The 24,993-nt window shown below is 43.3% G+C and overlaps 1 protein-coding gene across 1 annotated transcript in view; it reads left to right on the top strand.

The window, feature by feature from the left end:
* LOC126469563 (uncharacterized) overlaps window positions 1-24,993 on the top strand; it is a 635,094-nt gene that overhangs the window by 555,761 nt on the left and 54,340 nt on the right. Inside the window, exon 8 of the mRNA XM_050096682.1 lies at window positions 6,835-6,899. Within this exon, the coding sequence (XP_049952639.1) occupies window positions 6,835-6,899 (65 nt within the window). The remainder of the gene's footprint in view (window positions 1-6,834; window positions 6,900-24,993) is intronic.

The raw sequence follows: 24,993 nt of genomic DNA on the forward strand, positions 1-24,993 counted from the left end.
TGAAAAAATAAAAACTAAAATTGGCACTGCACGCGTAGCATTTCAATAACTTAAATATTTTACATGTAACTGCGACCTTCCGTTTACCATACGCTGGCGAATTGTGAAGTGCTCCGTTATGGGTACTACTGTATTGAGTAGAATCTTGGACAGTTACAAAACTTCATTCGTGGACAGACTGAAGATGTTTTAACAGTGAATGTGTATCAGCCTGATAAAGACCCCGTGGGTTGCTCATGTGATCCATCACGAGATACTTTACTACGCTGATAAAATTCTTGATGTCACAACTACCATCTTTCGGAACAAGAAGTACAGCTTTATGCAAGTAGCCATTGATGGAAAGATAGAAGGGGAACTTGGGCTTAATCGGAGAAGAGTTTTACAATCGCAGAATCTTCGAGAGCTCCTCGAGCTTCAGCTGCCGCCTGTGACGCACCAGCTGAGCAGCAAACGTTAGATTTTTCTGCGTTTCTTCATAGTTTAATTCTTAAACTTCTTGCGTATTTTTGTATTTAAGAGGTGTAATTTTGCGTTTTAGTAACTGTAAAGTGTATATTCGTGCAGTCTGTAGAGCAGTTGTATTGCTTTCGAACAGTCAGCTGCACAGTTCAGTAAGGAGTTAGCCTCGATTGGTGACACATCAGGAGGGTATCAAGTTATAGATTTAGCTTTCTCTGTGTGGTTTTACAGGTTATTCTCAAGGCAGTAGCACTAGGATGGGTAGGTTGTGTGCATGCTGTGTGCGGACACGGCAGGAGCTGGCCGCAGTTCGCTAACGTCTGGAGAGGCTTTTGGCCACGGTCAGCCTTCAGGCTGCTGCCTCAGTGTGTAGCGGTGGCTGAGAATCTCGCGCATCGCACAGAATACTCCAGGTACCGCTTGGTTCGCCAACGGGCTCTGCTGCTGAGGTATCTTACAGTGTACCCGACGTGTTGGATCCGCCTTCACCGAAGTGTGAGTGCCGGGTGGTAAATCGATCGCGTCGCTCGAGGCGGAGGATCACTGTGGAGGCTGACCGTCTATACTAACCATTCACCCTCTGTGTGGACTGGTTGCCCCTTCATCACGGCCCGAGCAAGCATATTGCAGGAGGGGTTTCTCGTTATCGGGAACTCCAATTTTAGGCGCATTATGGAGCCCCTTAGGCAAGTAGCGTCTGCCTCATCCGACATCTGGAGGAGGCCCTGCCTACGGCTATCGAACATGCAGAGTGCAGTTGTCTACAGGTTGTGCCTCACGTCGGCACCAACGACGTCTGTCGCTTGCGTTCTGAGGCCATGCTGGGTTCGTACGGACAGCCAGCGGAAGTGGTGAAGAGTGCTGGCCTCGCGCACGTGGTGCAAGCAGAGCTCACAATTTGCACGACGTTCACAGAGCTGATCAGGGTCGAATTTCAACCAAAGACTCTGCCGATTCTGTGACGGTTTTAGCTGCAGATTTCTGGACCTGCGTTATGATATGGAAAATTGTAACACTCTCCTTGATAGGTCAAGGGTGCACTACGGAAAGGAAGCAGCTATCCGGTTACTTGTGGAGCACACATGGCGGTAATTTGAGATCCTCTTATGAACGCTCGCCAGTCGATACACAGAGACCGAAATCAGACGGCGTGCAAAGTGAAGCCAATTCGACTCTCCAAATTTTTACAGTAGTTTTCAAAGTATTTTTAACAAGTTTCCCGAATTTATTGCCCTTCAGGAAAGTTGTGCGCTCAAATTATTCTCGAACCCAGAGCTGGGTGCAACCCGAAGTAGAAATCTCCGAAATATTTACCGAGGCATGGGACATACATCGAAAAGACAGATTAGGCACTATAGGAGGGGGCTGTTCATTACAGACGATAGAAATATTCTGTGTATCGAGATCGACATTGTCTCTGACTGTGAAGTTATTTGGACACGTGTAACAGGTGTAGGTAATTATCGGATGTTTTTACCGGCCACACGATTCCGCCGTGACAGTTTTGGAACCATAGGAAGGAAGTCTATGCTCAGTAGCGCGGAAATCTCAAGATCATGCAATAGTAGTGGGAGGCGAGTGTACCCTCAGAGTATAAACTGGAACGTCTATGGATTCATTGCAGGTCGTACGGACAGACAGTCCGGTGAAGTACTTTTGAAGACGTTTTCCGAAAACTGTCGAGAGCAGCTAGTTCGACAGCCCACACGCATAGGTAATATTTTAGACCTTGTAGCAACAAACAGGCCCGACCTTACCGGAAGTGTCATTATAGAGATAGAGGTTAGTGATCACGATGTCTTTATACCGACAATGATTACCAAAGTTCATAAACCCATCCTGAAGGTTAGGGGAGTATTTTTGCTACGAAGGCCAGATAAACAGTTGTCAGCATGTCACTTAGACAATGAATTAACATCTCTAGTTCCAGTATGATGAACGTGGAGGAATTTTGGGCAAATTTTAAACAGATTGTTAACAGTGCTCTGGAGAAGTATGTGCCTAGTAAGCGGATTAAGGACGGAAAAGACCCACCAAGTTTAATAACAAAATCGGAAAATACTGAGGGAGCAATGGCTGTTGCACTCTCGGTTCAAAAGAGAACGCGCAAATGACAACAGCCCAAGGTTAGTAGAGATTCGAACGTCTGTAAAATATCGATGAGTGAAGCATATAACAACTTCACCATCATACCTTAGAAAAAGATGTGACCGAGAATCGTAGAAAATTTTGGCCTCATATAAAATCACTAAGCAGATCTAAGGCTTCCATCTAGTCACGCGTTGACCAGGCTGGTGAGGCAGTAGAAGATAGCAGAGGTAAAGCTGAAGTTCTAAATTTCTCGTTTAAAAAACTTGTTCCCGCAGGAGTCTGTCGTTTGGCCATCGCCCTGCCTCCCGTACGGATGAGGTAGTAATAAGCCTCCCTGCTGTAAAGAAACAACTGAATGAGTTGAAAACAGATAAGTTCCCAGGTTCGAATGGAATGCCATTTCGGTTTTACAGAGAGTGTTGTCCGGCGCTGGCGCTTTACTTAGCTTGCAGTTATCGCTAATCTCTGGCCAACATAAATTCCCAAGCGAATGGAAGGAAAGCGCAGGTGACTCCTGTGTACAAGAAGGGTAAAAGAAAAGACCTGCAAAATTACAGACCAATATCTTTGACATAGGTCTGGCGCAGAATCCTTGGCATATTCTCAGTTCGAAAATAATAAGTTTTCTTGAGACGGAAAAGCTTCTGCCCACAAATCAGCACGGTTTTAGAAAGCAATGATCGTACAAAACTTAGCTTGTCATTTTCTCACATGATATCCTGCGAAACATGGTTGAATGACAACACGCATATTCCATATTCTTAGATTTCCGAAAGCGTTTGACATGGTGCCTCACTGAAGACTGTTGAGAAAGGTACGAGCTACTACGACTAATTGCTGGTTCTGAATCCCCGTCCAACAAAAAACTTTATGCCACGTCATTTCAAGTTTAAACATAGGCACACCTTATTACTTGTGACAGAAACACATTTAAGATCTTTCGTGGTTAGTTAACCGGGAGAATAATTGCTGGATTGGAGTTCCGCGTGCCATTCCAGTACAAAAAATTTCGTCACGCAATTTTGAGTTGATACTTGCATTTTGAAATGACATTTTTGGTAATAAATTTCATTTACAAGCGTTAAAGCAGTGTCATCTCTAATAACATGTTTTTCATATTTTCATCATCGTGGTATAAATTTACGTCTGGATTAATAACCACACGGGCAGTTTTCTCCAGGGGTCTCTTGAAGTACCTATTTTGTACAGTCAAACAACTGTACCGAAAACAGAGCAGAAGACAGATAGTTACGTTATCGGGGTTGCATACAAATCAGGCGGAACGTAGTTCAGGTTGTTTGGATACTTTTGAGCATGACAGTATATTCGGAAAAGCCTTATCTTATAAAAGGAATCGGTTTGCAGATCCTTCTCCGAAAGTGGCATGGTGCAAGTCTTGATTAAATTACAAGTTTCTCACGCAAAATACTCGAAAATGTTTTGCATTACAGCGGAGGGGTGCATCAGTTTACCATCACCACGCTCCATATCCCCTGAACACGTTGTTCTATCACTGGAGAATACTGGACAGCCTCTCAGCCTTCCTTACTGGATTCATCTTTCATGGCGGCTCGATATAGCAACATCCTATCCGCATTGTCTTTACCGGTATCAGGGATAATGAATTTTGCGCTTCACGTATCCACCGACAGCCAATGAGCTGAGTAAATGCGATGTAGTGAGTTAGAGGTCAAGAAGAACGGTAATCATTTCTCGAGGGCAAATTTTAGGAACGGTGCGATGTTATTTCGTAACTGGGATAATGTTCATACCATAATCAGAGAGAGACAAACGAAAGGGTTCAGTTATTCTGTAGTCAAATTGTCATGTTGTCACTCACTGCAGTCCATGAATGTAGAAAGGAAGTACATGTTTTGTATTGTATTCAGAGAAAGCCAAGGTGTAAAACATCGTTGGCACGGGAACATGGGATTTTCAGATGTGCATTACTATGGTATATTTTCATGGTGTCCTTAATTTTATTTTTTGTTACTGTGTGCATGAAGTCTTTTATCACCCCACTAATGTCGCTTTAAAACATCGTACTAGGAGTTACAGCTAAGTGTAACCTAACATCATTTACGTTTTCCTTTTCGTGCGGGTTGCTGATAAAAACGAATTCACGGAACATCATAGAAATGAGCACTGTCAGTAATAATAAACTTTAGAACTTGAAGATCGATAATAAATGCCACCAAGTAATTTTATCTCTGAGTCTCAAATGTCTATTGCTGTTTAGTTAAGGGGATGACCTCTGTCCATTTACGATATGAATAACCGTGCATCAAGTTGTACCTCAACGGAAAACAAAAAACGCTGTACACCTAATCATTACTATTTCTGGAAGAGTTCTATCTGCTTTTTGTTACCGAAGGGCTACAGAGAGATTCGGGCATCTACTTCCCTTTCACTCTGGCACAAAAACGCGAAGCACGCACCCGCCGGCGGCCGCGAAAGTTGTAAGGCCAGAAATGAAAACATACAGTCATTACCTATCTGCGTTTGTCGGCCTGCTGGATCGGCAAGAGACCAAAACCTCCAACTCAAAGCGCTGCTAAAGCGAACTCTTCTCTTTCAAAGCCTACGGTCTGTATGCAAAGGGCGCTAAGACCACACTGCAGCCCGCATTCTGCATAATGCCGCAGGCGTGATCTCCGTTCTCTGGCCCCCTCACAACCCGAAGTTCCCTTACCTAGGGCTTCATTTCACTTCAGCGAAATCCCTAACCCAACAAACATTCAGTGGCAAGCTATGTAGCCGTTTTTTGCCATCACCCATTACTAGTATTTCATCCACCTCTGTGACTACTAATGAACACTTGTGTAGCGGTGCTCGGCCTAGAGGTACACGAATCGAATACTGGTGGTAAAAGAAAACTTATTTGCCCAGTGTTGATTGGCAAGCGTAGAATAAATGATAGCGTAAAGTTCCTAATATCAAGACCTTGCTCGATTATCCTGATTAAATTCCAAATCTCTCAACAGTGTTTTATGGGCTAAAGACTTCTGACACTATTACTAGTGATCCGACATCATGCATAGACGTCGAAGTTGGCGGGCTTATTGGCCCTATTCGAGCTATATGCCCTGAACCAGGTTACAGCTTCTTCATTGTTTTTCGTCTTTATCAACAACACGAACTTGACACTAGTTTCAGACTAGTGACAGACAACGTTATCAGCACCTGACAGAGTTTGAAAGGGGCCTCATTGTGGGTCTCCATTTGGGCGGCTGATCGAATAGTGCTATATCCACATTTGTGGGGCCTTTGAATGTGACAGTGGCCCGGTGTTGAACTGCCTGGGACGTGTAGGTAAGCATACTCGTCGTCAAGGTTACGGTAGATCACGTCTGACCACAAGGGAGGCCTCCTGTATTGTGTCTAAGCACATCGTAACTCCTCCACATCTACGCGTGCCATTCGAGGAAAGGTAATTGACTCCCTCCAACATTCTGTGTCATCCGGCACCATTGGGGGGACAATAGAAGCAGCCAGACTAGGGAATTAGCATCCCAAACGTAGGCTGTCTTTAACACCAAAACAGACGGCTGGTAGGCGAGCACGGCGGTGACCTGAGAAGAAGTCTCGTTATTGCAAATTACTCCTGGAACAATGGTGTGGGGAACCTTCACTCCAAACAAATAGTTTCTGAAAATATTTCTAACATTTAAATTTATAGTCGATGTTAATAACGTCATCTTTTTCAAAAATGCTTACCTTGCTATTGTCAGTCACCATTTTATATCCTCTCTACTTCGGTCAACCTCATTTGTTTTGTTGTACGAATAACAGAAATCGTTTACCTCTTACAGGCTCTCATTTTAAACCTAATTCCCCAGCAGCACCTAATTTTATTCGTATACATTCTATTACCCTTGTGTTACTTTTGTTAAATTTCATCTTTTAACCTCTTTTCAAGACAGTATACATTCCTTTCAATTGCTCTCAAAATTTCGTAGCTGTCTCTGGTATAATTACAATATCGTCGGCAAACCTCAAAGTTTTAATTTCTTGTTCCTGAACTTCAGATCCCTTTCCAAATATCCCCGTTGTTTCCTTCACAACTGACTCAGTTTACATACATTATTGGAGATACCGCAGTCAAAATATTTGCCGGCTATTAAGAAAACATTTTTCGCATTTCCTATTGTGTACCTCCTGTGACATCCAGTCATCCTGTTGTTCTGCGAGATAATTATGTACTTGCAATACTTTTATGGGTGGATTTTGTGGTATATTGGCTTATGACAACTAATAATAGCCCGTGTTTGTGTGTTGCAGCCAGAGCGGCTACATGTGTATGCAGTTCTACCGGAGGGACCCGCACGTCATTGAACTGCAGACAGGTGAGTCACAACAAGATTCCATATTTAAATGGAAGCTATTTAAATGGAAACTATAAGGAATCGTATCTGCTTCAGTCTCAATTTGAAGAATGGTTGGCAGTAATTCTTCTTCTGCACTCCTCTCAGTTCCCTGTATCTTTATTTCATACGCCATATCGTCCTGGCATTACCAAAAATTTCCTTGAATCCTGATCTAGAATCTTATTCACTTTGAAGCGTTGGGAACTTGTCTGTAAATATTTTCGTCGTTAATAAAATACGAAGTACTTGTTACTTATCAGTGACAGATACATACAACCGTGCATATCCTCATACTTCTGTAGTCGCGCAAAACTTGCAACGACACGTTTTGTTGCATATCACACACTGATAGCTAGCGAAGTGGCGCGGTATTGAAATACTGAACTCGCTTACGGGAGAACGGCGATTCAAATACCAGTCCGCTAATCCATATTGAAGTTTTCCACTGTTTTGCTAAATCGCCTAAGGGATAGCTCCTTTGAAAAGAACACGTCCAGTTTCCTTCCCCATCTTTCCCAATCCGAACTTTCGCTCCATCTCTAATGACTTAGTTATCGATGGAAAGCTAAACCCTGATCTTCCTACCTTCAGACTTTGATTCCGAGGTAGTTTTACTTGTTTCAGTACAGTTCTGTATGGGAATCTCATGTAAATATCACAGTTTCGAGTTTAATAATGAATTCACTCAGTGTGTTGTGGATCAAGTCCTCTTGTTACAGGTGGTACAGCCTCTTCAATTGCACGTCGTTATTATATCAGGTCGTTAAACCTCTGCCCTTGTTTTCCTATCTAGGAAATTATCATCAGGAAACTGACTGACTTTCGATAACCAGTGTGACGTTTCTCCTTTCAGTTATATTCCACATCATTCGCTTTAGAATACAGTTTAATGACATCAAGGAAATTATACACTGTTAGCGCATCCTTGCTGGACATGAGAGCTGCGGTTACATGCTCTTATAGCTGAGATATTCGCCTAGACGAATAGGATCCTCATAAACCCAGTTCCAGATATAGTAGCTATTTATGATATCGGAATGAAATTAAAATATACATCGCTAAAAACAAGGGGCTGAAGGAACTGTAATCTTTATCGTTCCTGGGTACTGTGCCCGACGAAAATTTAACATGATTTGGTTTATAGTTCAGTTGGACTTCTTGCAAGACCAGAAATTTGTATAACTTTAGCCGTTCTGTCACAGCCTTTTGCACTGTTCACTTCTGACTATGTTATAGCCCGAATTCGGACAGATTTGATGGTATATGAAGGTGACCTATATTCTTTTTTATTTTTTTAAAAAATTCGTTGTGTTCAACGAAGACAGCATTTGAATATATGTAGCACTTCTTTTCCATCAAGCTTTTGGTTGTTAGTTATGGTTCGAAATTATGTTCCGTCTTGAAAGGTATGTATGCCAGTTTCCTTTTGTGTTTCTGTTAATCTGTTGTTTTCGTTTCTACTGGGATAACGCGAAGTTAAGAATTTTTTAGGTAGCTTCTTGTATTTATTCTATGTAAGCGACTATAAAATTTCAGTCGCTATTTCGGGATTCTATCTGCGATTTTTCACTAGCTACGAAGACTTTCTTTAATTTCTTCATCATCTAAATCACATTTTCACATTTTTTCCCTAAGATGTATCTAAAAAATTTTCTTTCATGTTCTTCGATTTTTTTGATTTAAGATACGCCTCTAATTATCGCAGTTTCAGATCTATAAAATGCTTCTACTTTAACAGCCAAATTATAATGTCGTAGTTTAGCACTTTGAAACTGAATTTCTTTTTATTACATCTGCCCAAGTTGAATTTGTTTGCTCATTGTAATTTTTCAGTTCTTCTTTCGTTAACTTCCCAATTTACCAATGCCGGATAAATAGTCTCACCGAAATATTTGAACTTGTCTTTTCCTGTGAGGTACCATATTCCCAATTTCTTGAAAGAATTCGACCCAACTTTGCAGAAAACGTTCTGAACTGGATCCTTATACATCTATATCTACATCATTACTCCGAAATTTACAATTAAGTGACTGGTAGAGAGTCCATCGAACAACCTTCAAGTTATTTCTCTACCGTTCCACTCTCGAACAGCGTGCGGGAAAAACGAACACTTAAAATTTTGCTTGTGAGTTATGGTTTCTCTTATTTTATTATGATGGCCCTTTCTCCTTATGTAGGTGGACGGCAACAGTATATTATCGCACTCTGAGGAGAAAACTGGTGACTGAAATTTCATCAGAAGATCCTGCTGCAACGAAAAACGCCTTTGTTTTAGTGATTGCCATCCAGATTCGAGGATCATATACGTGGCCGTGGCATATCTCTCTTATTTCGCGATAATACAAAACGAGCTGCCCTTCTGATACGGATCTCCACCATAGAGCAGTACTCCACAAGATGGTGGACAAGCGTGATGTAAACAGTCTCTCTAGTAGACGTTGAGTTTTGTAGGTGTTCGGCCAATAAATCGCAGTCTCTGGTTTGCTTTCCCCACAACATTATCTATGTGATCATTCCAGTTCACGTATTCGTAATCTTAATCCATAAGTACGAGGGTCGTTCAATGAGTAATTCCCCACATTTTTTTCTCAGAATATATCTACTTTAAGAGTCACAATTTGGAGACAATATACATCAACATGTCTTGTCCATGTCTATTTTTCTACGTAGTCTCCATCACATTCTATCGCCGTACGCCAACGTTGTGGAAGAGCATGTATTCCTGCTGGTAAAAGCGCTTGTCCTGTAGGCGTAGCCATGTTTTCACTGTATGACTGACACTCTCGTCATCTTCTAAGTCTGTTCCCTGTAGAGAATCTTTAAGCGGCCCAAAGAGATGGAAGTCCGAGGGTCTTGACTGTATGGTGCATGAGGCAATGACGTGCAACCGAATTTGGCGATGTATTCTCGGGTTCTCAGATTTGTGTGTGCGCGTGCATTATCGTGTTGGAGTAAGATTTCTGCTGGATTCTTGTCCGATCGAACACGTCGGAAACGGTTTTTGAGTTTATTCAGAGTCTTCAAGTATGCCTATGAATTGATGGTTGATCCTCTTGCCATCCCATCCACGAGAATGACGCCATGATAATCCCAGAGTACTGTCACCATGACCTTCCCGGCAGAGGGGGTTGTCTTGAATTTCTTCTTTTGTTGTGCCACATCATGGACTGCCTTTTTGTTTCCGGTACAAAGTGGTGCACCCAGATTTCGTCCCCCGTAACGATCCGTGACAGAAAGGCCTCTCTCTCCGTCAGTATCAAAACGTTCCAACAATTCAGATGAAACGGCCTTTCTTTGAATCTTGTGGTCCGCTGTGAACATTCGTGGAACCCATCGTGAGCATCTCTTTGAATATCCGAGAGTCTCAATCATTACAGACGCACTTACAATGCTGACCGACAACTGTAGAGCCAATTGTCGAGTCGTGATGCGCCGGTCGGCACGAATAATGGCATCCGCACGATTCAGCATGCCTGGAGCAGTGGCTGTGACAGGACGTCCCGAGCATGGCTGATCATGGAGCTCTGTTTCTGCATTTCCGGAAGATGTAACTTTCTTTACCGATCGCCCAACTGTATCCTATCAATTGCAGCATCGCCATACACTGCACACCAACGTTTAAGGATGTTCACAACGGTTTCTTTTTCTGCACATAAGAATTCAATAACAGCACGCTGCTTGTAACGTGCGTCGTATGTAGACGTTATTTTGACGCTGTTCTACGGCTCTGCCATATGCCAGATCGGTTCGAAACTTCACAGGCGCACAGAAAAAACATCAAATGTGAAGAACCAACAAGGATGATTTTGTATGTATGTTAATGGCTTTAAAAAAATGGGGCATTGTTTATTGAACGACCCTCGTATTTAGTTGAATTTACAGCCTTTACATTTGTGCGATTTATCGTGTAACCGAAATTTAGCGGATTCCTTTTAGTACTCATGAGGATGACCTCTCATCTTCCATTAACATTATTTAGAGTCAACTGCTGCTTTTTGCACCATACAGATACTTAGTCTAAATCATTTTTCACTTGGTTTTGATCATCTGATGCCTTAACGGGACAGTAAATGATAGCATCACCTGCAAACACTCTAAGAGGGCTGCTCCGAGCGAGATGGCGAAGCGGATAGCACACTGGACTCGCATTCGGGAGGACGACGGTTCAATCCCGCATCCGGCCATCCTGATTTAGGTTTTCCGTGATTTCCCTGATCGCTTCAGGCAAATGCCGGGATGGTTCCTTTGAAAGTTCACGGTCGACTTCCTTCCCGAAACCGATGAGACCGATGACCTCGCAGTTTGGTCTCCTCCCCCAAATCAACCCAATCCCTAGGGCTGCTCAGGTTGTCTCCTACATCGTTTATGTACATCAGGAACAACAGAGGGCCTATAACACTTCTCTGGGGGACACCAGATATTATTTCTCTTTTACTCGATGACTTTCTGTCAGTTACTACGAAGCGTGACTTTTTGACAGGAAATCACTAAACCAGTCACACGACTGAGACGATACTCTATAGGCACGCACTTTGATTCGAGGTCGCTTGTGAGGAACGGTGTCAAAAACCTTCTGGAAATCTAAAATTATAGTATCAATTTGACAGCCCCGATCGATAGCACTCATAATTTCTTGAGAATGAAGAGCTAGTTGTGTTCCACAATAAGGATATTTTATGAATGGGTGTTGGCTGTTTGCCAATAAATAATTTTCCTCGACGTAATTCATAATGTTTGAACACAGTATATGTTCCAAAATCGTACTGCAAATCGACGTTAGTCATATAGGTACACAGTATATGTTCGAAAATCCTACTGCAAATGGACATTAGTCTTATGGGTCTGTAATTCATTGAATTACTCCTGTTTCTTTCTTGGATACTGATGTGACTTGTGCAACTACCCAGTCTTCGGTACGGATCTTTCGAAGAGCGAGTGATTGCATGTAATGGCTAAGTATGAAGCTATCGTGTCAGCATACTCTGAAAGAAACACGACTGGTATACAATCAGGATTGGAGGCCTTACCTTTAGTAGCTGATTTAAGCTGCTTCTTTACACCTAGGATATCTACTTCTTAGTTACTGATGTTGGCAGTTGTTCTTCATTCGAATTCTGGAATTTTCACTCCGCCTTCTTTGGTGAAGTAATTTACGGAAACCATATTTAGTAACTCTGCTTTGATGGCACTGTCATCAGTAACATTACGAGTACTGTCACGCAGTGAAGTTATTGATTGTGTCTTGCCGCCGGTGTACTTTACATACGACCAGAACCTCTTTGGATTTTCTGTAAAACATCTTGAATTGAAGTTCGCGCTATATTTCGAGCTTCTGTAAGACTTCGCCAATCTTGGGGGTTTTGCGTTCTTTTAAATTTGGTACACTTGTTTCGTTGCTTCTGCAACAGTGTTCTAGCTTGTTTTGTGTACCATGGGGGATCAGTACCATCTGTCATTAATTTATTTCGTGTATCTCTCTTTATTATCATCGATACTATTTCTCTGAATTCAAACCACATCTGGTCTCCGCTTACATAGTCAGACTGGAAGGAGTGGAGACTGTCTCTTAGGAAAGCTCAAGCGAATTCTGCTTTTTTTAAATAGATGCATCTTGCGTTTATTTGTGGTATATTTGGATGTTATAGCATTCAGTCTCGCTACAACAACCTTGTGGTCACTAATCCCTGTATCCCTCATCTTGCTCCCTATTCGCTCACGATTATGTGTTGCTAAGAGGTCAAGTATGTCTTCGCAACCATTTGATATTCGAACGGGTCTCTGTACTTATTGTTCAAAATAATTTTCTGAGAAGCCATTCATTACGATTTCGTTCTACCACCGGCTTTATACATGTATTTTCGCCAACATTTCTGGGGTAGATGGAAGTCACCACCAACTGTAATTGAATGATGATGCTCCAGTTTTCCTTGAACTGTTCAGCAAGTGTATCATCTTTGTCGGGGGTTAATAAGAGAAACCAATTATTAATTGCTTCCAGCTCTCAGGTACAACGCCTACCGATAATAACTCACTGGAACTATCTACTTCAGTTTCACTACAAGATAAACTACTTCTGACGGCAATAAACACTCCACCACTAACTATATTTAATCTATATTTTCTGAACACGGTTATTCCTTTGTAAAAATTTCGGTTGAAATTATTTTCGGCCTTAGCTAGCTTTCCACACCTATAATAATTTGAGCTTCAAGGATTTCTGTTAGCCCTTGGAGCTCTGATTTACAACTACAAAACCAGTTGTTGCTAGGTCTACCTTCGTACTGTGTTTTCCCCGGACCCTTTTAGACTGGCACCCTTTTCTGTAGTTTCCCGAGACCGTCTAACCCAAACAGCCGCCCTGTTTCTTCCCCATACCTCCCGCTACCCGTGTAGCCGTTTCCTGTGTGTAGTGTACCTCTATCCCTTTAAGCGGAGCCTGGAAACCAACCACCCTAAAGGTGCAAGTCGAGGGATCAGCAGCCTACTCGGTCACAGAACCGTCTGATTCTCTGACTCAGACCCTCTACTCAGTTCTGCACCAAAGGACCACAGTCGGTTCTGTCGACAATGCTACAGATGGTGAGCTCCGCCTTCATGTCGGAATAAAGACTGGCAGTCTTTGCCACTTCAGTAGCCGCCCGAAACCATAGGGAATCCCTTACGACCCAAAGCGACAGACATTATTAGTATCGATGTGAGGCATCACCTGCAGTTGGCTGCACCCAGTGCTCTTCATGGTATCCAGAAGCAGCCTTTCCGCATCTGGGATGACTTCTCCCAGTATACACACAGAGTGCACACTGGATTCCTTCCCCTCCTTAGCAGCCATATCCCCATATTACGCATCTGGTTCAGGGACTTTGTCAGCCACAGAGAGCGCCCGAAACCTCTTCGTCAGACGACTCAGGGAGGCCCTCCAAAGCCCCTCCCCCCCAAGAAAGTCTTTCACTGCATGTCACACCTTGGAATGACCTTCCCCATTCGATCATGGGTGAGGGGTGAACGTCAGTGCGGGCAGTACCCGACGCAGCCACAATAGTGTACCGATCAGGGGACACGTGGGGCATGCTGCACGTTCCTTGGATCCCCACGTCCGGCCCTTCACAGTGATGCTCATTGGCAACAGGTGCAAGCTGTGTGACTAAAGCTAACACTGCCTTGAGCTATGGGCGAAGGATCATCTACTCAGCTCGCATCTGAATACAGCAGTCACAGCTCCTGTCCATACTAAAGATGGTGGAAATGTACTCTCAAATAGTAACCACACAGATAACTGAAGACAAGTCGCTCCTATTTGAAGCTCGTAAAAATAATTCACAAAAAAATGGTGTACTTGCACTATCTGTTGCAGGAACGTACGGAGCTATCTCTGTGACGGTCTAACTGACTCTGATCTATTCTAACTAAAACAAACAAACAAAGGCCTGTTCAATACGACGAGTACGCTACACGGCTATTAAAACGAAAGAAACTGCTCAGTAAGTACTCAAACACGCAAGAAATTTAAAAATCAAGATAGTAACCACGCAAACAACTGAAAATAAGTCGCTCCTGTTTACAACTCGTAAAAATAATTCACAAACTGACGCTGTAATTGCCTTCGAAGTTTCGACTGTATAGATGATAAATTGCAACGGAGGGATTGGCGTCCTCAGAAATTCATCCCAGGTGTGACAGGGTTTCTAAAATCTCCAGTATTGATGTAACTGATTTGATGAGTTTGAGAGAACGTATACATCTGAATGACTAAGTTTTTCAAGAAACACAGAAAACTTTTCGTATCTTGAACGATACACGCCTTTCTTTTTACACCAGTGAACATAAAAATTCATTGAAATTCGTGCACGATGTATACGTGGTACAATTTACACGTTGTATAATGTTCAGCTACTTCAATAGAGCCGGCCAGTGTGACCGAGCGGGTCTAGGCGCTTCAGTCTGGAACCGCACGACCGCTACGGTCGCAGGTTCGAATCCTGCCTCCGGCATGGATGTGTGTGATGTCCTTAGATTAATTAGGTTTAAGTAGTTTTAAGTTCTAGGGGACTGATGACCTCAGAAGTTAAGTCCCATAGTACTCAGAGCCAGTTGAACCATTTTTTTACTTCAATAGAACGATACATTGATACTCGCTCCCGGCCCACGCCTCTCCGCACATACCGCTAGGCAGCGACGCTGCGCGTGCCGTCGCGCTGTGCGTTGGGGCATTTGGGGGGAGGGGCACACAACACGAGCCATGCTTACCCGAACAGGCAGACATGTGAAACCAGCACGGAGAATTTCGTTTCTTACGACTTGAGCTCATACATAGCCCCATCTTCGAAGCTCGCTATTTTTAATGTCCTCTCCAAATGAATGAAGGGTATACAGGGCTGTAAATTGCATACAAAAAGTCTCGTTTGTGGTGCTTCGTTCGTTAGCATGAGGAAGCGTGTTTCCTATCAAAAATTTTCTTTTCTTGCAAAATTATTCTCTGAATACTAATTTATGGACACATAGTACCTTTATGAGAAACTTGTATGTTTCACTAAAATAGACATGCCGCAAAATTTTTCTGCCCGTAAACTTTTGAAGTTAGTTTATCCATCGGTAATGACCTAGCTGTCAAATAGGATGAGAGCAGTACGCGTAATACGCAGCAACTTGGCAACACTGCGATGAATTAGTGTGTTTGTGTGTGTGTGTGTGTGTGTGTGTGTGTGTGTGTGAGGGAGAGCGCGCGCGCGCGCCCTGCGCGGCCGTTTTCAGCGGTGTAGGTGCGCTGTGGCCCTCTCTCATTTATTGGCTGCTCTTTTTCAGACATCACTGCCTACCCATCGATGACAATGAGAGGTTTCCCGAGGTCCTACTTCTGTCGTGTTTATTTTCGTGAGCCGAAAAAAAAGCCGTTCTACATTCAGTGCTTTTGGATAACCACTTGTGCGAGTTAATTAATAAAAAGCCTTTAGGGGCTTCATAGGCTCTTCAACGACGCTTTGAAATATTATATTTACTCGCGTGGCTGCACCGTTGTGCGTCCGTGTACTCCAACCAACTTTATTAATTTTGCCGCCTCTCCTCGGGATATTGCATAATCAGTGGTTAACGATTAATGATACGCCATTAGAATCGGTTTTACAGAGCAAATATCTGTGTCCGGCCGCAGAAATTATGTAAAATGAAACCACGTAATGACTATAAAATTTAAATCGAATCTGAGATGCGTTGCATATGTATGAATTGTAGCTCACTCTGTTAGCAGCTATAACACCCTGCATGGATATCGTGAAAATACGCATATACAGTAGTTTAGTTGAAGCAGTAACAGTTCATCAAATCGTCAGTAAAATCAGGTCTGGCAGCAGTGCGGCAAACAACACCCATTATGCACATTTTGTTGAAGACTTCCATTTAATAGAAAAATCTTTAAATGCGACCCATTGGAAGCAGCGATCCATAGACTGAAAATGATTTAGAACTGCAACATAGAACGTAAAAATGGTACATGAAGCTCGAATCAGTTTCATTCTCGTTAGCTCGAATCGTATCTCCTAGCATTCCGATCGAGGTGATGCGGGGGTTTGAGCGCTAGTCTCCCAGTTGGGAGGGCACCTATTCGATGCCTCGTCTGGCAGTCTAGATTTATGTTTATTGTGGTTTCCCTAAATCGATGAGCCGGCCGGAGTGGCCGAGCGGTTCTGGGCGCTTCAGTCTGGAACCGCGCGACCGCTACGGTCGCAGGTTCGAATCCTGCATCGGGCATGGATGTGTGTGATGTCCTTAGGTTAGTTAGGTTTAAGTAGTTCTATGTCCTAGGGGACCGATGACCTCAGAAGTTAAGTCCCATAGTACTCAGAGCCATTTCACACCATCCACCATTGCACGACGACCACATTTACTGTAAACCGTCAGTTTTGAGTCTGTCTGTGTGAGCTATTGAACTAAAAATGTAGTCAATCATACAAAAACCCCAGACTTGACGCGGCAAGAAAACCGAGAATATTTTATACCAGGACGTCGTCCAGTGAAGTGAATCTCTGTTCTCCAGAAACGATAAAGCTATATTTTATAGCGCTGTTGTAAACACCACAAGTTTTGAAACCTACTTTCTATAAAACATATGATGCTGTTTATGTTTTTATTTACGCGTGTATGTTCCGCCGTCTATGTTCCAACCTGTCCTGCTTTTATTTCTGTGACACGACAGCACAGTTTTGAATGATATCGAATATTATTTTAAAGTTAAATATTTCCGTTCCTATTTCTCACCTCCAAGCGTATTACTGACAGACTTTATGGATTGACAATGTATCATCGATGTAGTAACGATGAAGCATAAACTAATGTTTATACCGAGAATTTGGCAAGAGAAATTGTAGTGGTCATGCTGTACTGTTTTAGGAGAGATAAATATTTTTATTGTTGCAGATAGTGGATCTATAAAAAACTAAATTTATTTCGCAGATGCGAATTAAAGTAATGAACGTCATTCGTGTAAATTTCCTAAATTTTTCGTCGCACCGTAACCGTAAAGATATAAATGTGTCCATATTGAAAATAATTGCAATATATCCCCACTTTAGCTACGCTTGCAGATAATTTCTCGAACGAATGTACGGCGTTCCAGGCCGATTTGCAGAATTCGGACGAGAAAAAATTACATTTGTACGCGGAGAGTCTACTTCAGCACGAGCGGCAACTTAACACTCTGGGTGGAATAACGTTTTATGATCTTCCCCAAAGAGAAATACGAGGGTAATCCCAAAAGTAAGGTCTCTTATTTTTTTTATAAGTACAGAACTCTGTTTGTGTAGCAGTTGGTCACACTGTTATAAAGAGAGTTTCACGCGCTGTGTAAACATGCGCACGCTGCGCTGAGGCGCTCAGTCTTGGTTTGGCAGCCGTTGAGAATGGAGCTCCCGTTGGATGTTACCACTAAGTGCGAATTCCGCGGAGTTATTCGGTTTTTGAAAGCAAAGGGCACTGCGCCGATTGAAATCCATCGCAAATTGACGGAAGTGTATGGTGAGTCGTGCATGGGTGTCAAAAATGTTCGTAAGTGGTGTAAAGTGTTTCCAACCGGTCGGACCGAAATTCACGACCAACGAAGGAGCGGGAGACCGTAAATTTCTGAGGAGACAGTGTTGAAGGTTGGGCAAAGCATGCGTGAAGATCGGCGGATCACCCTGGATGACCTCTGCACGTTGGTTCCTGAGGTTTCCCGAATCACCGAATTTTGACGGAAACATTGAACTACCGGAAGGTGTGCGCAAGATGGGTGCCACGGATGCTGAATGAGGACCACATGCGGCAACGAGTTGATGCTTATCGCGCATTTCTTCAAAAAAATGTCTCTGAGCACTATTGGAGTTAACATTTGAGGCCATAGTCCCCTAGAACTTAGAACTACTTAAACATAACCAGCCTAAGGACATCACACACATCCACGCCCGAGGCAGGATTCGAACCTGCGACCGTAACGGTCGCGTGGTTCCAGACTGAAGCGCCAAGAACCGCTCGGCCACACCGGGCGGCTCGCATTTCTTCACCGCTGTGCAGCCGAACAGGACAACTTTCTGGACTCAACTGTCACAGGTGACGAAACCTTGGCATACCACTATACACCTGAGACCAAGCAACAATCACGCCAGTGGCGGCATCCTTCTTCGCCAAAGCCACGGAAATTCAAACAAACACAGTCTGCCGGTAAAGTCATGAAAACCGTTTTTTGGGATCGGAAAGAGGTATTGCTGATCGACTTTATGCCCAGTGGGACTAAAATTAACGCTGACAGGTACTGTGAGACTCTGAAAGAACTCGAATGGGTAATTCAGAACCGGAAAAGAGGAATGTCGAGCAAAGGCGTACACATTCTCCATGACAACGCTCGCCCACACATCGCTTGGCAAACCGTTGCTCTTCTACACCAGTTTCAGTAGAACATAATCACCCACCCACCCTATAGTCCTGAATTGGCGCCCAGTAACTATCACCTGTTCCCTAAGTTAAAAGAACATTTGGCCGGAAAGCGATTCAGCTCCGACGACGAGGTGAAAGAAGAGAGCATGGCGGCGGGCTGGTATGACGTGGGTATACAAAAACTGCCACAGCGTCTACAAAAATGGATCGACAGAAATGGTGATTATGTCGAAAAATAGCTAAATGTTCAAGCTGTAAACTGATGTAAACCATTGTAGAAATAAACAGGCCTCTGTACTTATAATAAAATGGTTCAAATGGCTCTGAGCACTATGGGACTTAACTGCTGTGGTCATCAGTCCCCTAGAACTTAGAACTACTTAAACGTAACTAACCTAAGCACATCACACACATCCATGCCCGAGGCAGGATTCGAACCTGCGACTGTAGCGGTCACGCGGTTCCAGACTGCAGTGCCTAGAACCGCACGGCCACTCCGGCTGGCTACTTATAAAATATAGGAGACCTTACTTTTGGGATTACCCTCGTATCATCATGAGCCAAAACATTATCGCCACTGCCCACCGCCAGATTGAATGCCGCCTGGTGGCGATCCAGACACGTGATGCAGTAGACAGAGTGTATACATGGTGTTCCAGAACTGTTGCGACAAACTTCGAGGACTTGTAGAGGTTGTCTTGAGGAAAAAATCGAGGGTGGTAACCACTGTCGGAAACGTCATCTAACGACGCTGCAGACCGATAACGCTATAGGCGTCGGCGCCTGCTTCCTGGCCACCCTTTTGGTACCGAACGTGACTTTCTATGCAAAAATGGTTCAAATGGCTCTAAGCACTATGGGACTTAACATCTGAGGTCATCAGTCCCCTAGACTTAGAACTACTTAAACCTAACTAACCTAAGGACATCACACACATCCATGCCTGAGGCAGGATTCGAACCTGCGACCGTAGCAGCAGCGCGGTTCCTGACTGAAGCGCCTAGAACCGCTCGATCACAGCGGCCGGTACTTTGTATGCCAACAGATCGTAGGCGGAACGTCTGGCAATGCTGTTCGTTATTCAATGATCACGACTGATTTCCACGATCGCCAGTGGAAAAGATGGAGTTAACTGCTGCGTAGATAGGCCTCGTCCCCTATTAGCGATGCTCTCTTGTCTCAGTGGATGACAGTTCCGGATAAGGGTTTCCATCTCCCGTTTACTTTTCTCGTTGAACGCTCTAAAATCTCCAATGTTTCTCGGTTTACAGGAGAAAAATGAACTGCACGTGGAAACCTGTATCTAAAACCGTCATCCACCGAGGTAGCAGAGCATCGCATTCATAGGAGACAAGACCTGTCTACGCAGCAGCTAGCTCCATCACCTCCACTGGCGATTATGGCAATCAGTCGCGATCACTGAATAACGAACAACGTTGCAATACGTTCCCCCTACGATACTTGAGCACACAGTTTGCTGCCGAAAGGGTGGGCTAGTGGCAGGCGCCGGCGCCTGTAGCTTCGCTGCTCCGTAGCGTCGTTGTATAACGTTTCCGGACGCGGGTTCCTATCCTCGATTTGTTCCTCAAGGCACCCTCTACAACCATTCGAAATTCGTCGAAACATTGCTGAATAACCCTGTATACGAGCAGAGATGAATGGAAAATCACCCTAGCGCCATTATGGACCGCACATGGGAAAATTCACTGATGTAAACGACTTTGACAAAGGGAATATTGGTATAGCCTGCTGCCTGCGACTGAGCACCTCGGCAGTACTTGTGCAACTGGGGTGTGAATCTGTGGGAGGTGGTTGAAGAATGGTGAAACCACGAGTAGGCGACAAGGTGTTGGACGTCCAAGTTCATCACAGAAGGTGGAGGTCGGAGGCTTGCCCTCCATGTAAAACAGGACAGGCGGCGATCTGTGGCAGATCTGACGACAGAGTACAACGTTGTGGCAGATACAAATATTACAGAGCATATCGTTCATCGCACATTGTTGAACACGAAACTCTGAAGAAGGAGATCCCTACGTGTTCCCGTGTTGACCAACAACATCGTCAATAACAACTGCAGTGGACACGGGATCAGTGGAAACATGTCGCCTCAAAATATGCACTGTGCCACGGATGCAAGCCAGCGGGGGCTGTGGGGGGGGGGGGGGGGGGGGACATTCAACTGGGCCGGCCGCGGTGGTCTCGCGGTTCTAGGCGCTCAGTCCGGAACCGTGCGACTGCTACGGTCGCGGGTTCGAATCCTGCATCGGGCATGGATGTGTGTGATGTCCTTAGGTTAGTTAGGTTTAAGTAGTTCTAAGTTCTAGGGGACTAATGACCACAGATGTTAAGTGCCATAGTGCTCAGAGGCATTTGAACATTCAACTGGGTATCCAGGAGACCTGTGGTATAATCGTGCTTCGTGCTACATTTTTTTAAGTACATGATTGTGAACTCACACTGATGTCTTCCCCTCCAAATTCGCCTGGTCTAAACCAGATGGAACGCATCTGAAACTATATCGAACGCCAGCTCCACGCCCACTATCCACGGGAATTGCGTGTGCATAGATATCTTGAGCCACATATCTCTGTAAACGTACCAAGGACTTGTCGAATACATGTCTCACTGAATCGCTGCTGTATTGCGTTCCAAAGGTGGACCACCATGCTATTAAGCAGGTGGTCGCCATGTTTTGGCTCATCAGTATTTGTCACTAATATACAGGACAATAAGAACGACCCTAATGCTGATTTTCGTGGGGCACTTCATGTTATGTCTCTCAGTTGCGCCTATTGCCTTTCCATTCGTTATAAAAATTTGGTACCCTGTAAGGTACAATTTAAACCGTTCCTGAGCAGTGGCAAAGAATCATAAGTGTTTCACTTTTGCAATTAGTATGCCAAATAGACGGCTTTGCTGAAATCTAAATGGGTCAATATAGTAGATTGTTGGGGAGTCATGGACAGTACCATCTCTTAGATCATTCTGAACGGGACAACTGCAGTCTTCATGATTTTGTAAAACTTATTGGTGGGCGTCAAATAGTTCATTCGTCATTAAGCACTCGGTAAAATGTTTATGAGGCACTACGTGTTCGAGTGCCTTCGGATCCTGGAAGAAGATATATTGGTGCACAATCAATAGATCATTTTTTTGTTTCTGTCTTTGGTAAAAGTTTTATTAGGCCACTCTAAAAAGTAAGTGGGAATGTACATGTCTCAAAGGAATGACTGAAACTGTCCGTTATGGTGGGTAGTTAATGCGCTGATGATACCTTTAATCTGCTAATGGTATTACATCGCACCCTGCCGCAGAATATTTTATATGTAAGAGATAATTTGACTGTGTAATCAGTTACGCGACCAACAAAAAACTTCTCGGCAGTGTTGTCATTGCCTAATATGGTGTATAAATTGTATCTTTCCTTACGTGTGGGTTCAAAATAATGGAGTGCAGGAACAATCAAATGGTTCAAATGGCTCTGAGCAGTATGGGACTTAACATCTATGGTCATCAGTCCCCTAGAACTTAGAACTACTTAAACCTAACTAACCTAAGGACCTCACGCAACACCCAGTCATTACGAGGCAGACAAAATCCCTGACGCCGCCGGGAATCGAACCCGGGAACCCGGGCAGAAATAATCACGATTTACTTTTGGCAGAGACATCATCACTCCTAAACTACGCATTTTCTCCAGGAAACTTCGGATATAAAATCGTAAGATATCTAGGATCAGAAAAGGTCAGGGTACATTAAACGCAGGAGGCGACTACACGGGTAGCGGGGGTTGTATGGCGTGGGCTAGAGGATTAGAGGATTTCGGGGAAACACATAAAGGGATTGTCTCAAAGGGTGCAGGTCTAACACAGGAAGAAAGTAGATCTATGAACCAACGGTATACAAGTTGTAAATTGTCGTAGCTGTGTTGGGAAAGCACCAGAGCTCCAAGCGATGATAGAAACCACTGATCCTCAAATCGTTATTGACACTGAAAGCTTGCTAAAGCCGAAGATAAAAATCAGCCAACATTTCTGCGAAAGACCTGACAGTGTTAAGAAAGGATGGGCTAAGTACAGTTGGGGGCGACGTGTTTGTTGCTGTCACAAGTAGTTTATCTTGTAGCGAAACTGAAGTACTCCTGTGAGTTAGTATGGGTAGAGGTCATTGTTGGCAACTGGAATAAAATAATAATCGATCCTTTTACAGACCCACAACTCAAATGATACAATAGGCTGTTTTCCTGTGTTAAAAATGTAGTTCGGATTTTTGCTGTTCTGATTGAGTATAACATTTAAATAGCATTTCGATCAATGTTTTCACAACATTTCTGTTATTTTTATGTAATTAAAGCTTAAAAACGATTAAATATCAACACCTGGTCACGTGATCAAAATACTCTGTTATTGGCTGATGTTCTGGTGACGTCACAGGCTAGGAGCCAGACGAAGCTATACACGTGTTACAGGAGCGTTAGCCAAAGTTTTGAGTTTTTTACGTACTTTTTCTGCAAACCGTTTAGCTATTTAGTGATGGAAAACACAATTATAACTTTTAAGTAACAATAGAAATGAATTTTGTGAACAGTGATAGTGGAAGCCCTGCGAAAGTTGATGGGTTTATGCTCCACCCATTTAGAGCGGCGATATGTGCAACGACGGACATTCTTCTCCCTAATCCCTGCAATATCATTAAAATCCCTCAGAAATAAGTAATTGTAGAACTTTTGCAAATGGGCCAGTATATTATAGCTAGATTGTCGACTATCAGTCATGAGCTACGACCCAAAGCACAATAAAATTATTCTAGGCGAAACTTAGGACTGATTTCCTCTCTAGAAGATACTCAGCAGAAACTTCTTTCTTTCAGGCGTTCGGTGGCGCAACGGATAACACATCCGTCTGCAAATAAAAAGGTCACATGTTCGAATCTTCTAAGGGTCATATATTTTTAAAGTTCTACACGAAATACGAAAACAGTGTTTCCAAAAACTGATTGTAACAGTTGTTTCGATTGTTGGATGTGTTATATATAGAGCTTCACTTTAGTGTTTGTCTGAGAAATGGACAACGGAGGATAAACGCATTTACTTTGCGAACAAACAATTCACCTTTTTGGAAAGCGTTGCTAGTAGTGAAGAAATCACCATACGCTCACAGTAGAACGAGGTGCAGGACGATGAAGTTATATGGAGAGATATGAAGCTTGTATAACATGCAGGTGACACGAACGTAAGGGCTGCGATGTCTGTGAGTGTAAACTAACGTTGGCGTCTGAAGCAGACCTACTTCATCTTTTGTGTAAGATGACGAAATTGCAAACGTTTAAGCAATAAGAGTCCTAGCTGGATGATACGAAGATAAAAACATTGTTTATAATAAAGCAAAAAATGTGTGCTCACATTAACTAGAAAATATCTTTTTGAACGCAAAGTGCGCGAACAGAGATTGCAAATGTAAATGGATGTAAACAGCAAGGAAAACACAACAATATTCTGTTTCTGATCGGTGTGGTGAAGTTACGTGATTTTGATTTGGTTTTCATATTAGAGACTGTCAAGTCGGCTTACAAATAAGTTTAAATTTTCTTTCGGCTTAGATTCGAATCAGCGATCTATTATCAGCAACTCGCACAATTCGATGGTCTTCCGCTCTAACAACTAAACTACCGAAAAACTGAGGAGTGGTTGGGTAAAATGACAATTTTCACCAGGAGTTTAATTTCGTTGAATGACACTATCCTTCTGTCTCGGAGGTCAACTAAACTACCGAAAAACTGAGGAGTGGTTGGGTAAAATGACAATTTTCACCAGGAGTTTAATTTCGTTGAATGACACTATCCGCCTGTCTCGGAGGTACGTTAATGTTAACTTCACAATGCAACACAGTTTTAATTAAATTAGTGAACTTGTGCGACTATGTGGTGACAGTTTACCCGTACAGTGCATCTTCTCATTCTCTGCAACACTCAAAAACAACTATTCAGGAGGAGTTATTATAGATGTATTTGTACAGTATGGTACTACACATCATTTGTAACCCATTTTCCGAAATGTATACTCCAAAACAAGACAACACCGTGAATTAGCATTATGACAGTAGGAGCAGCAAGCTAGCCAGTGACATCAAAGGCATCACATGTTTCTAATTGAGCGTTTTAGCGGGCTTTAAAATTA

The sequence above is a fragment of the Schistocerca serialis genome, chromosome 3 (genome assembly GCF_023864345.2).
Source record: "Schistocerca serialis cubense isolate TAMUIC-IGC-003099 chromosome 3, iqSchSeri2.2, whole genome shotgun sequence".
Taxonomy (NCBI): domain Eukaryota; kingdom Metazoa; phylum Arthropoda; class Insecta; order Orthoptera; family Acrididae; genus Schistocerca; species Schistocerca serialis.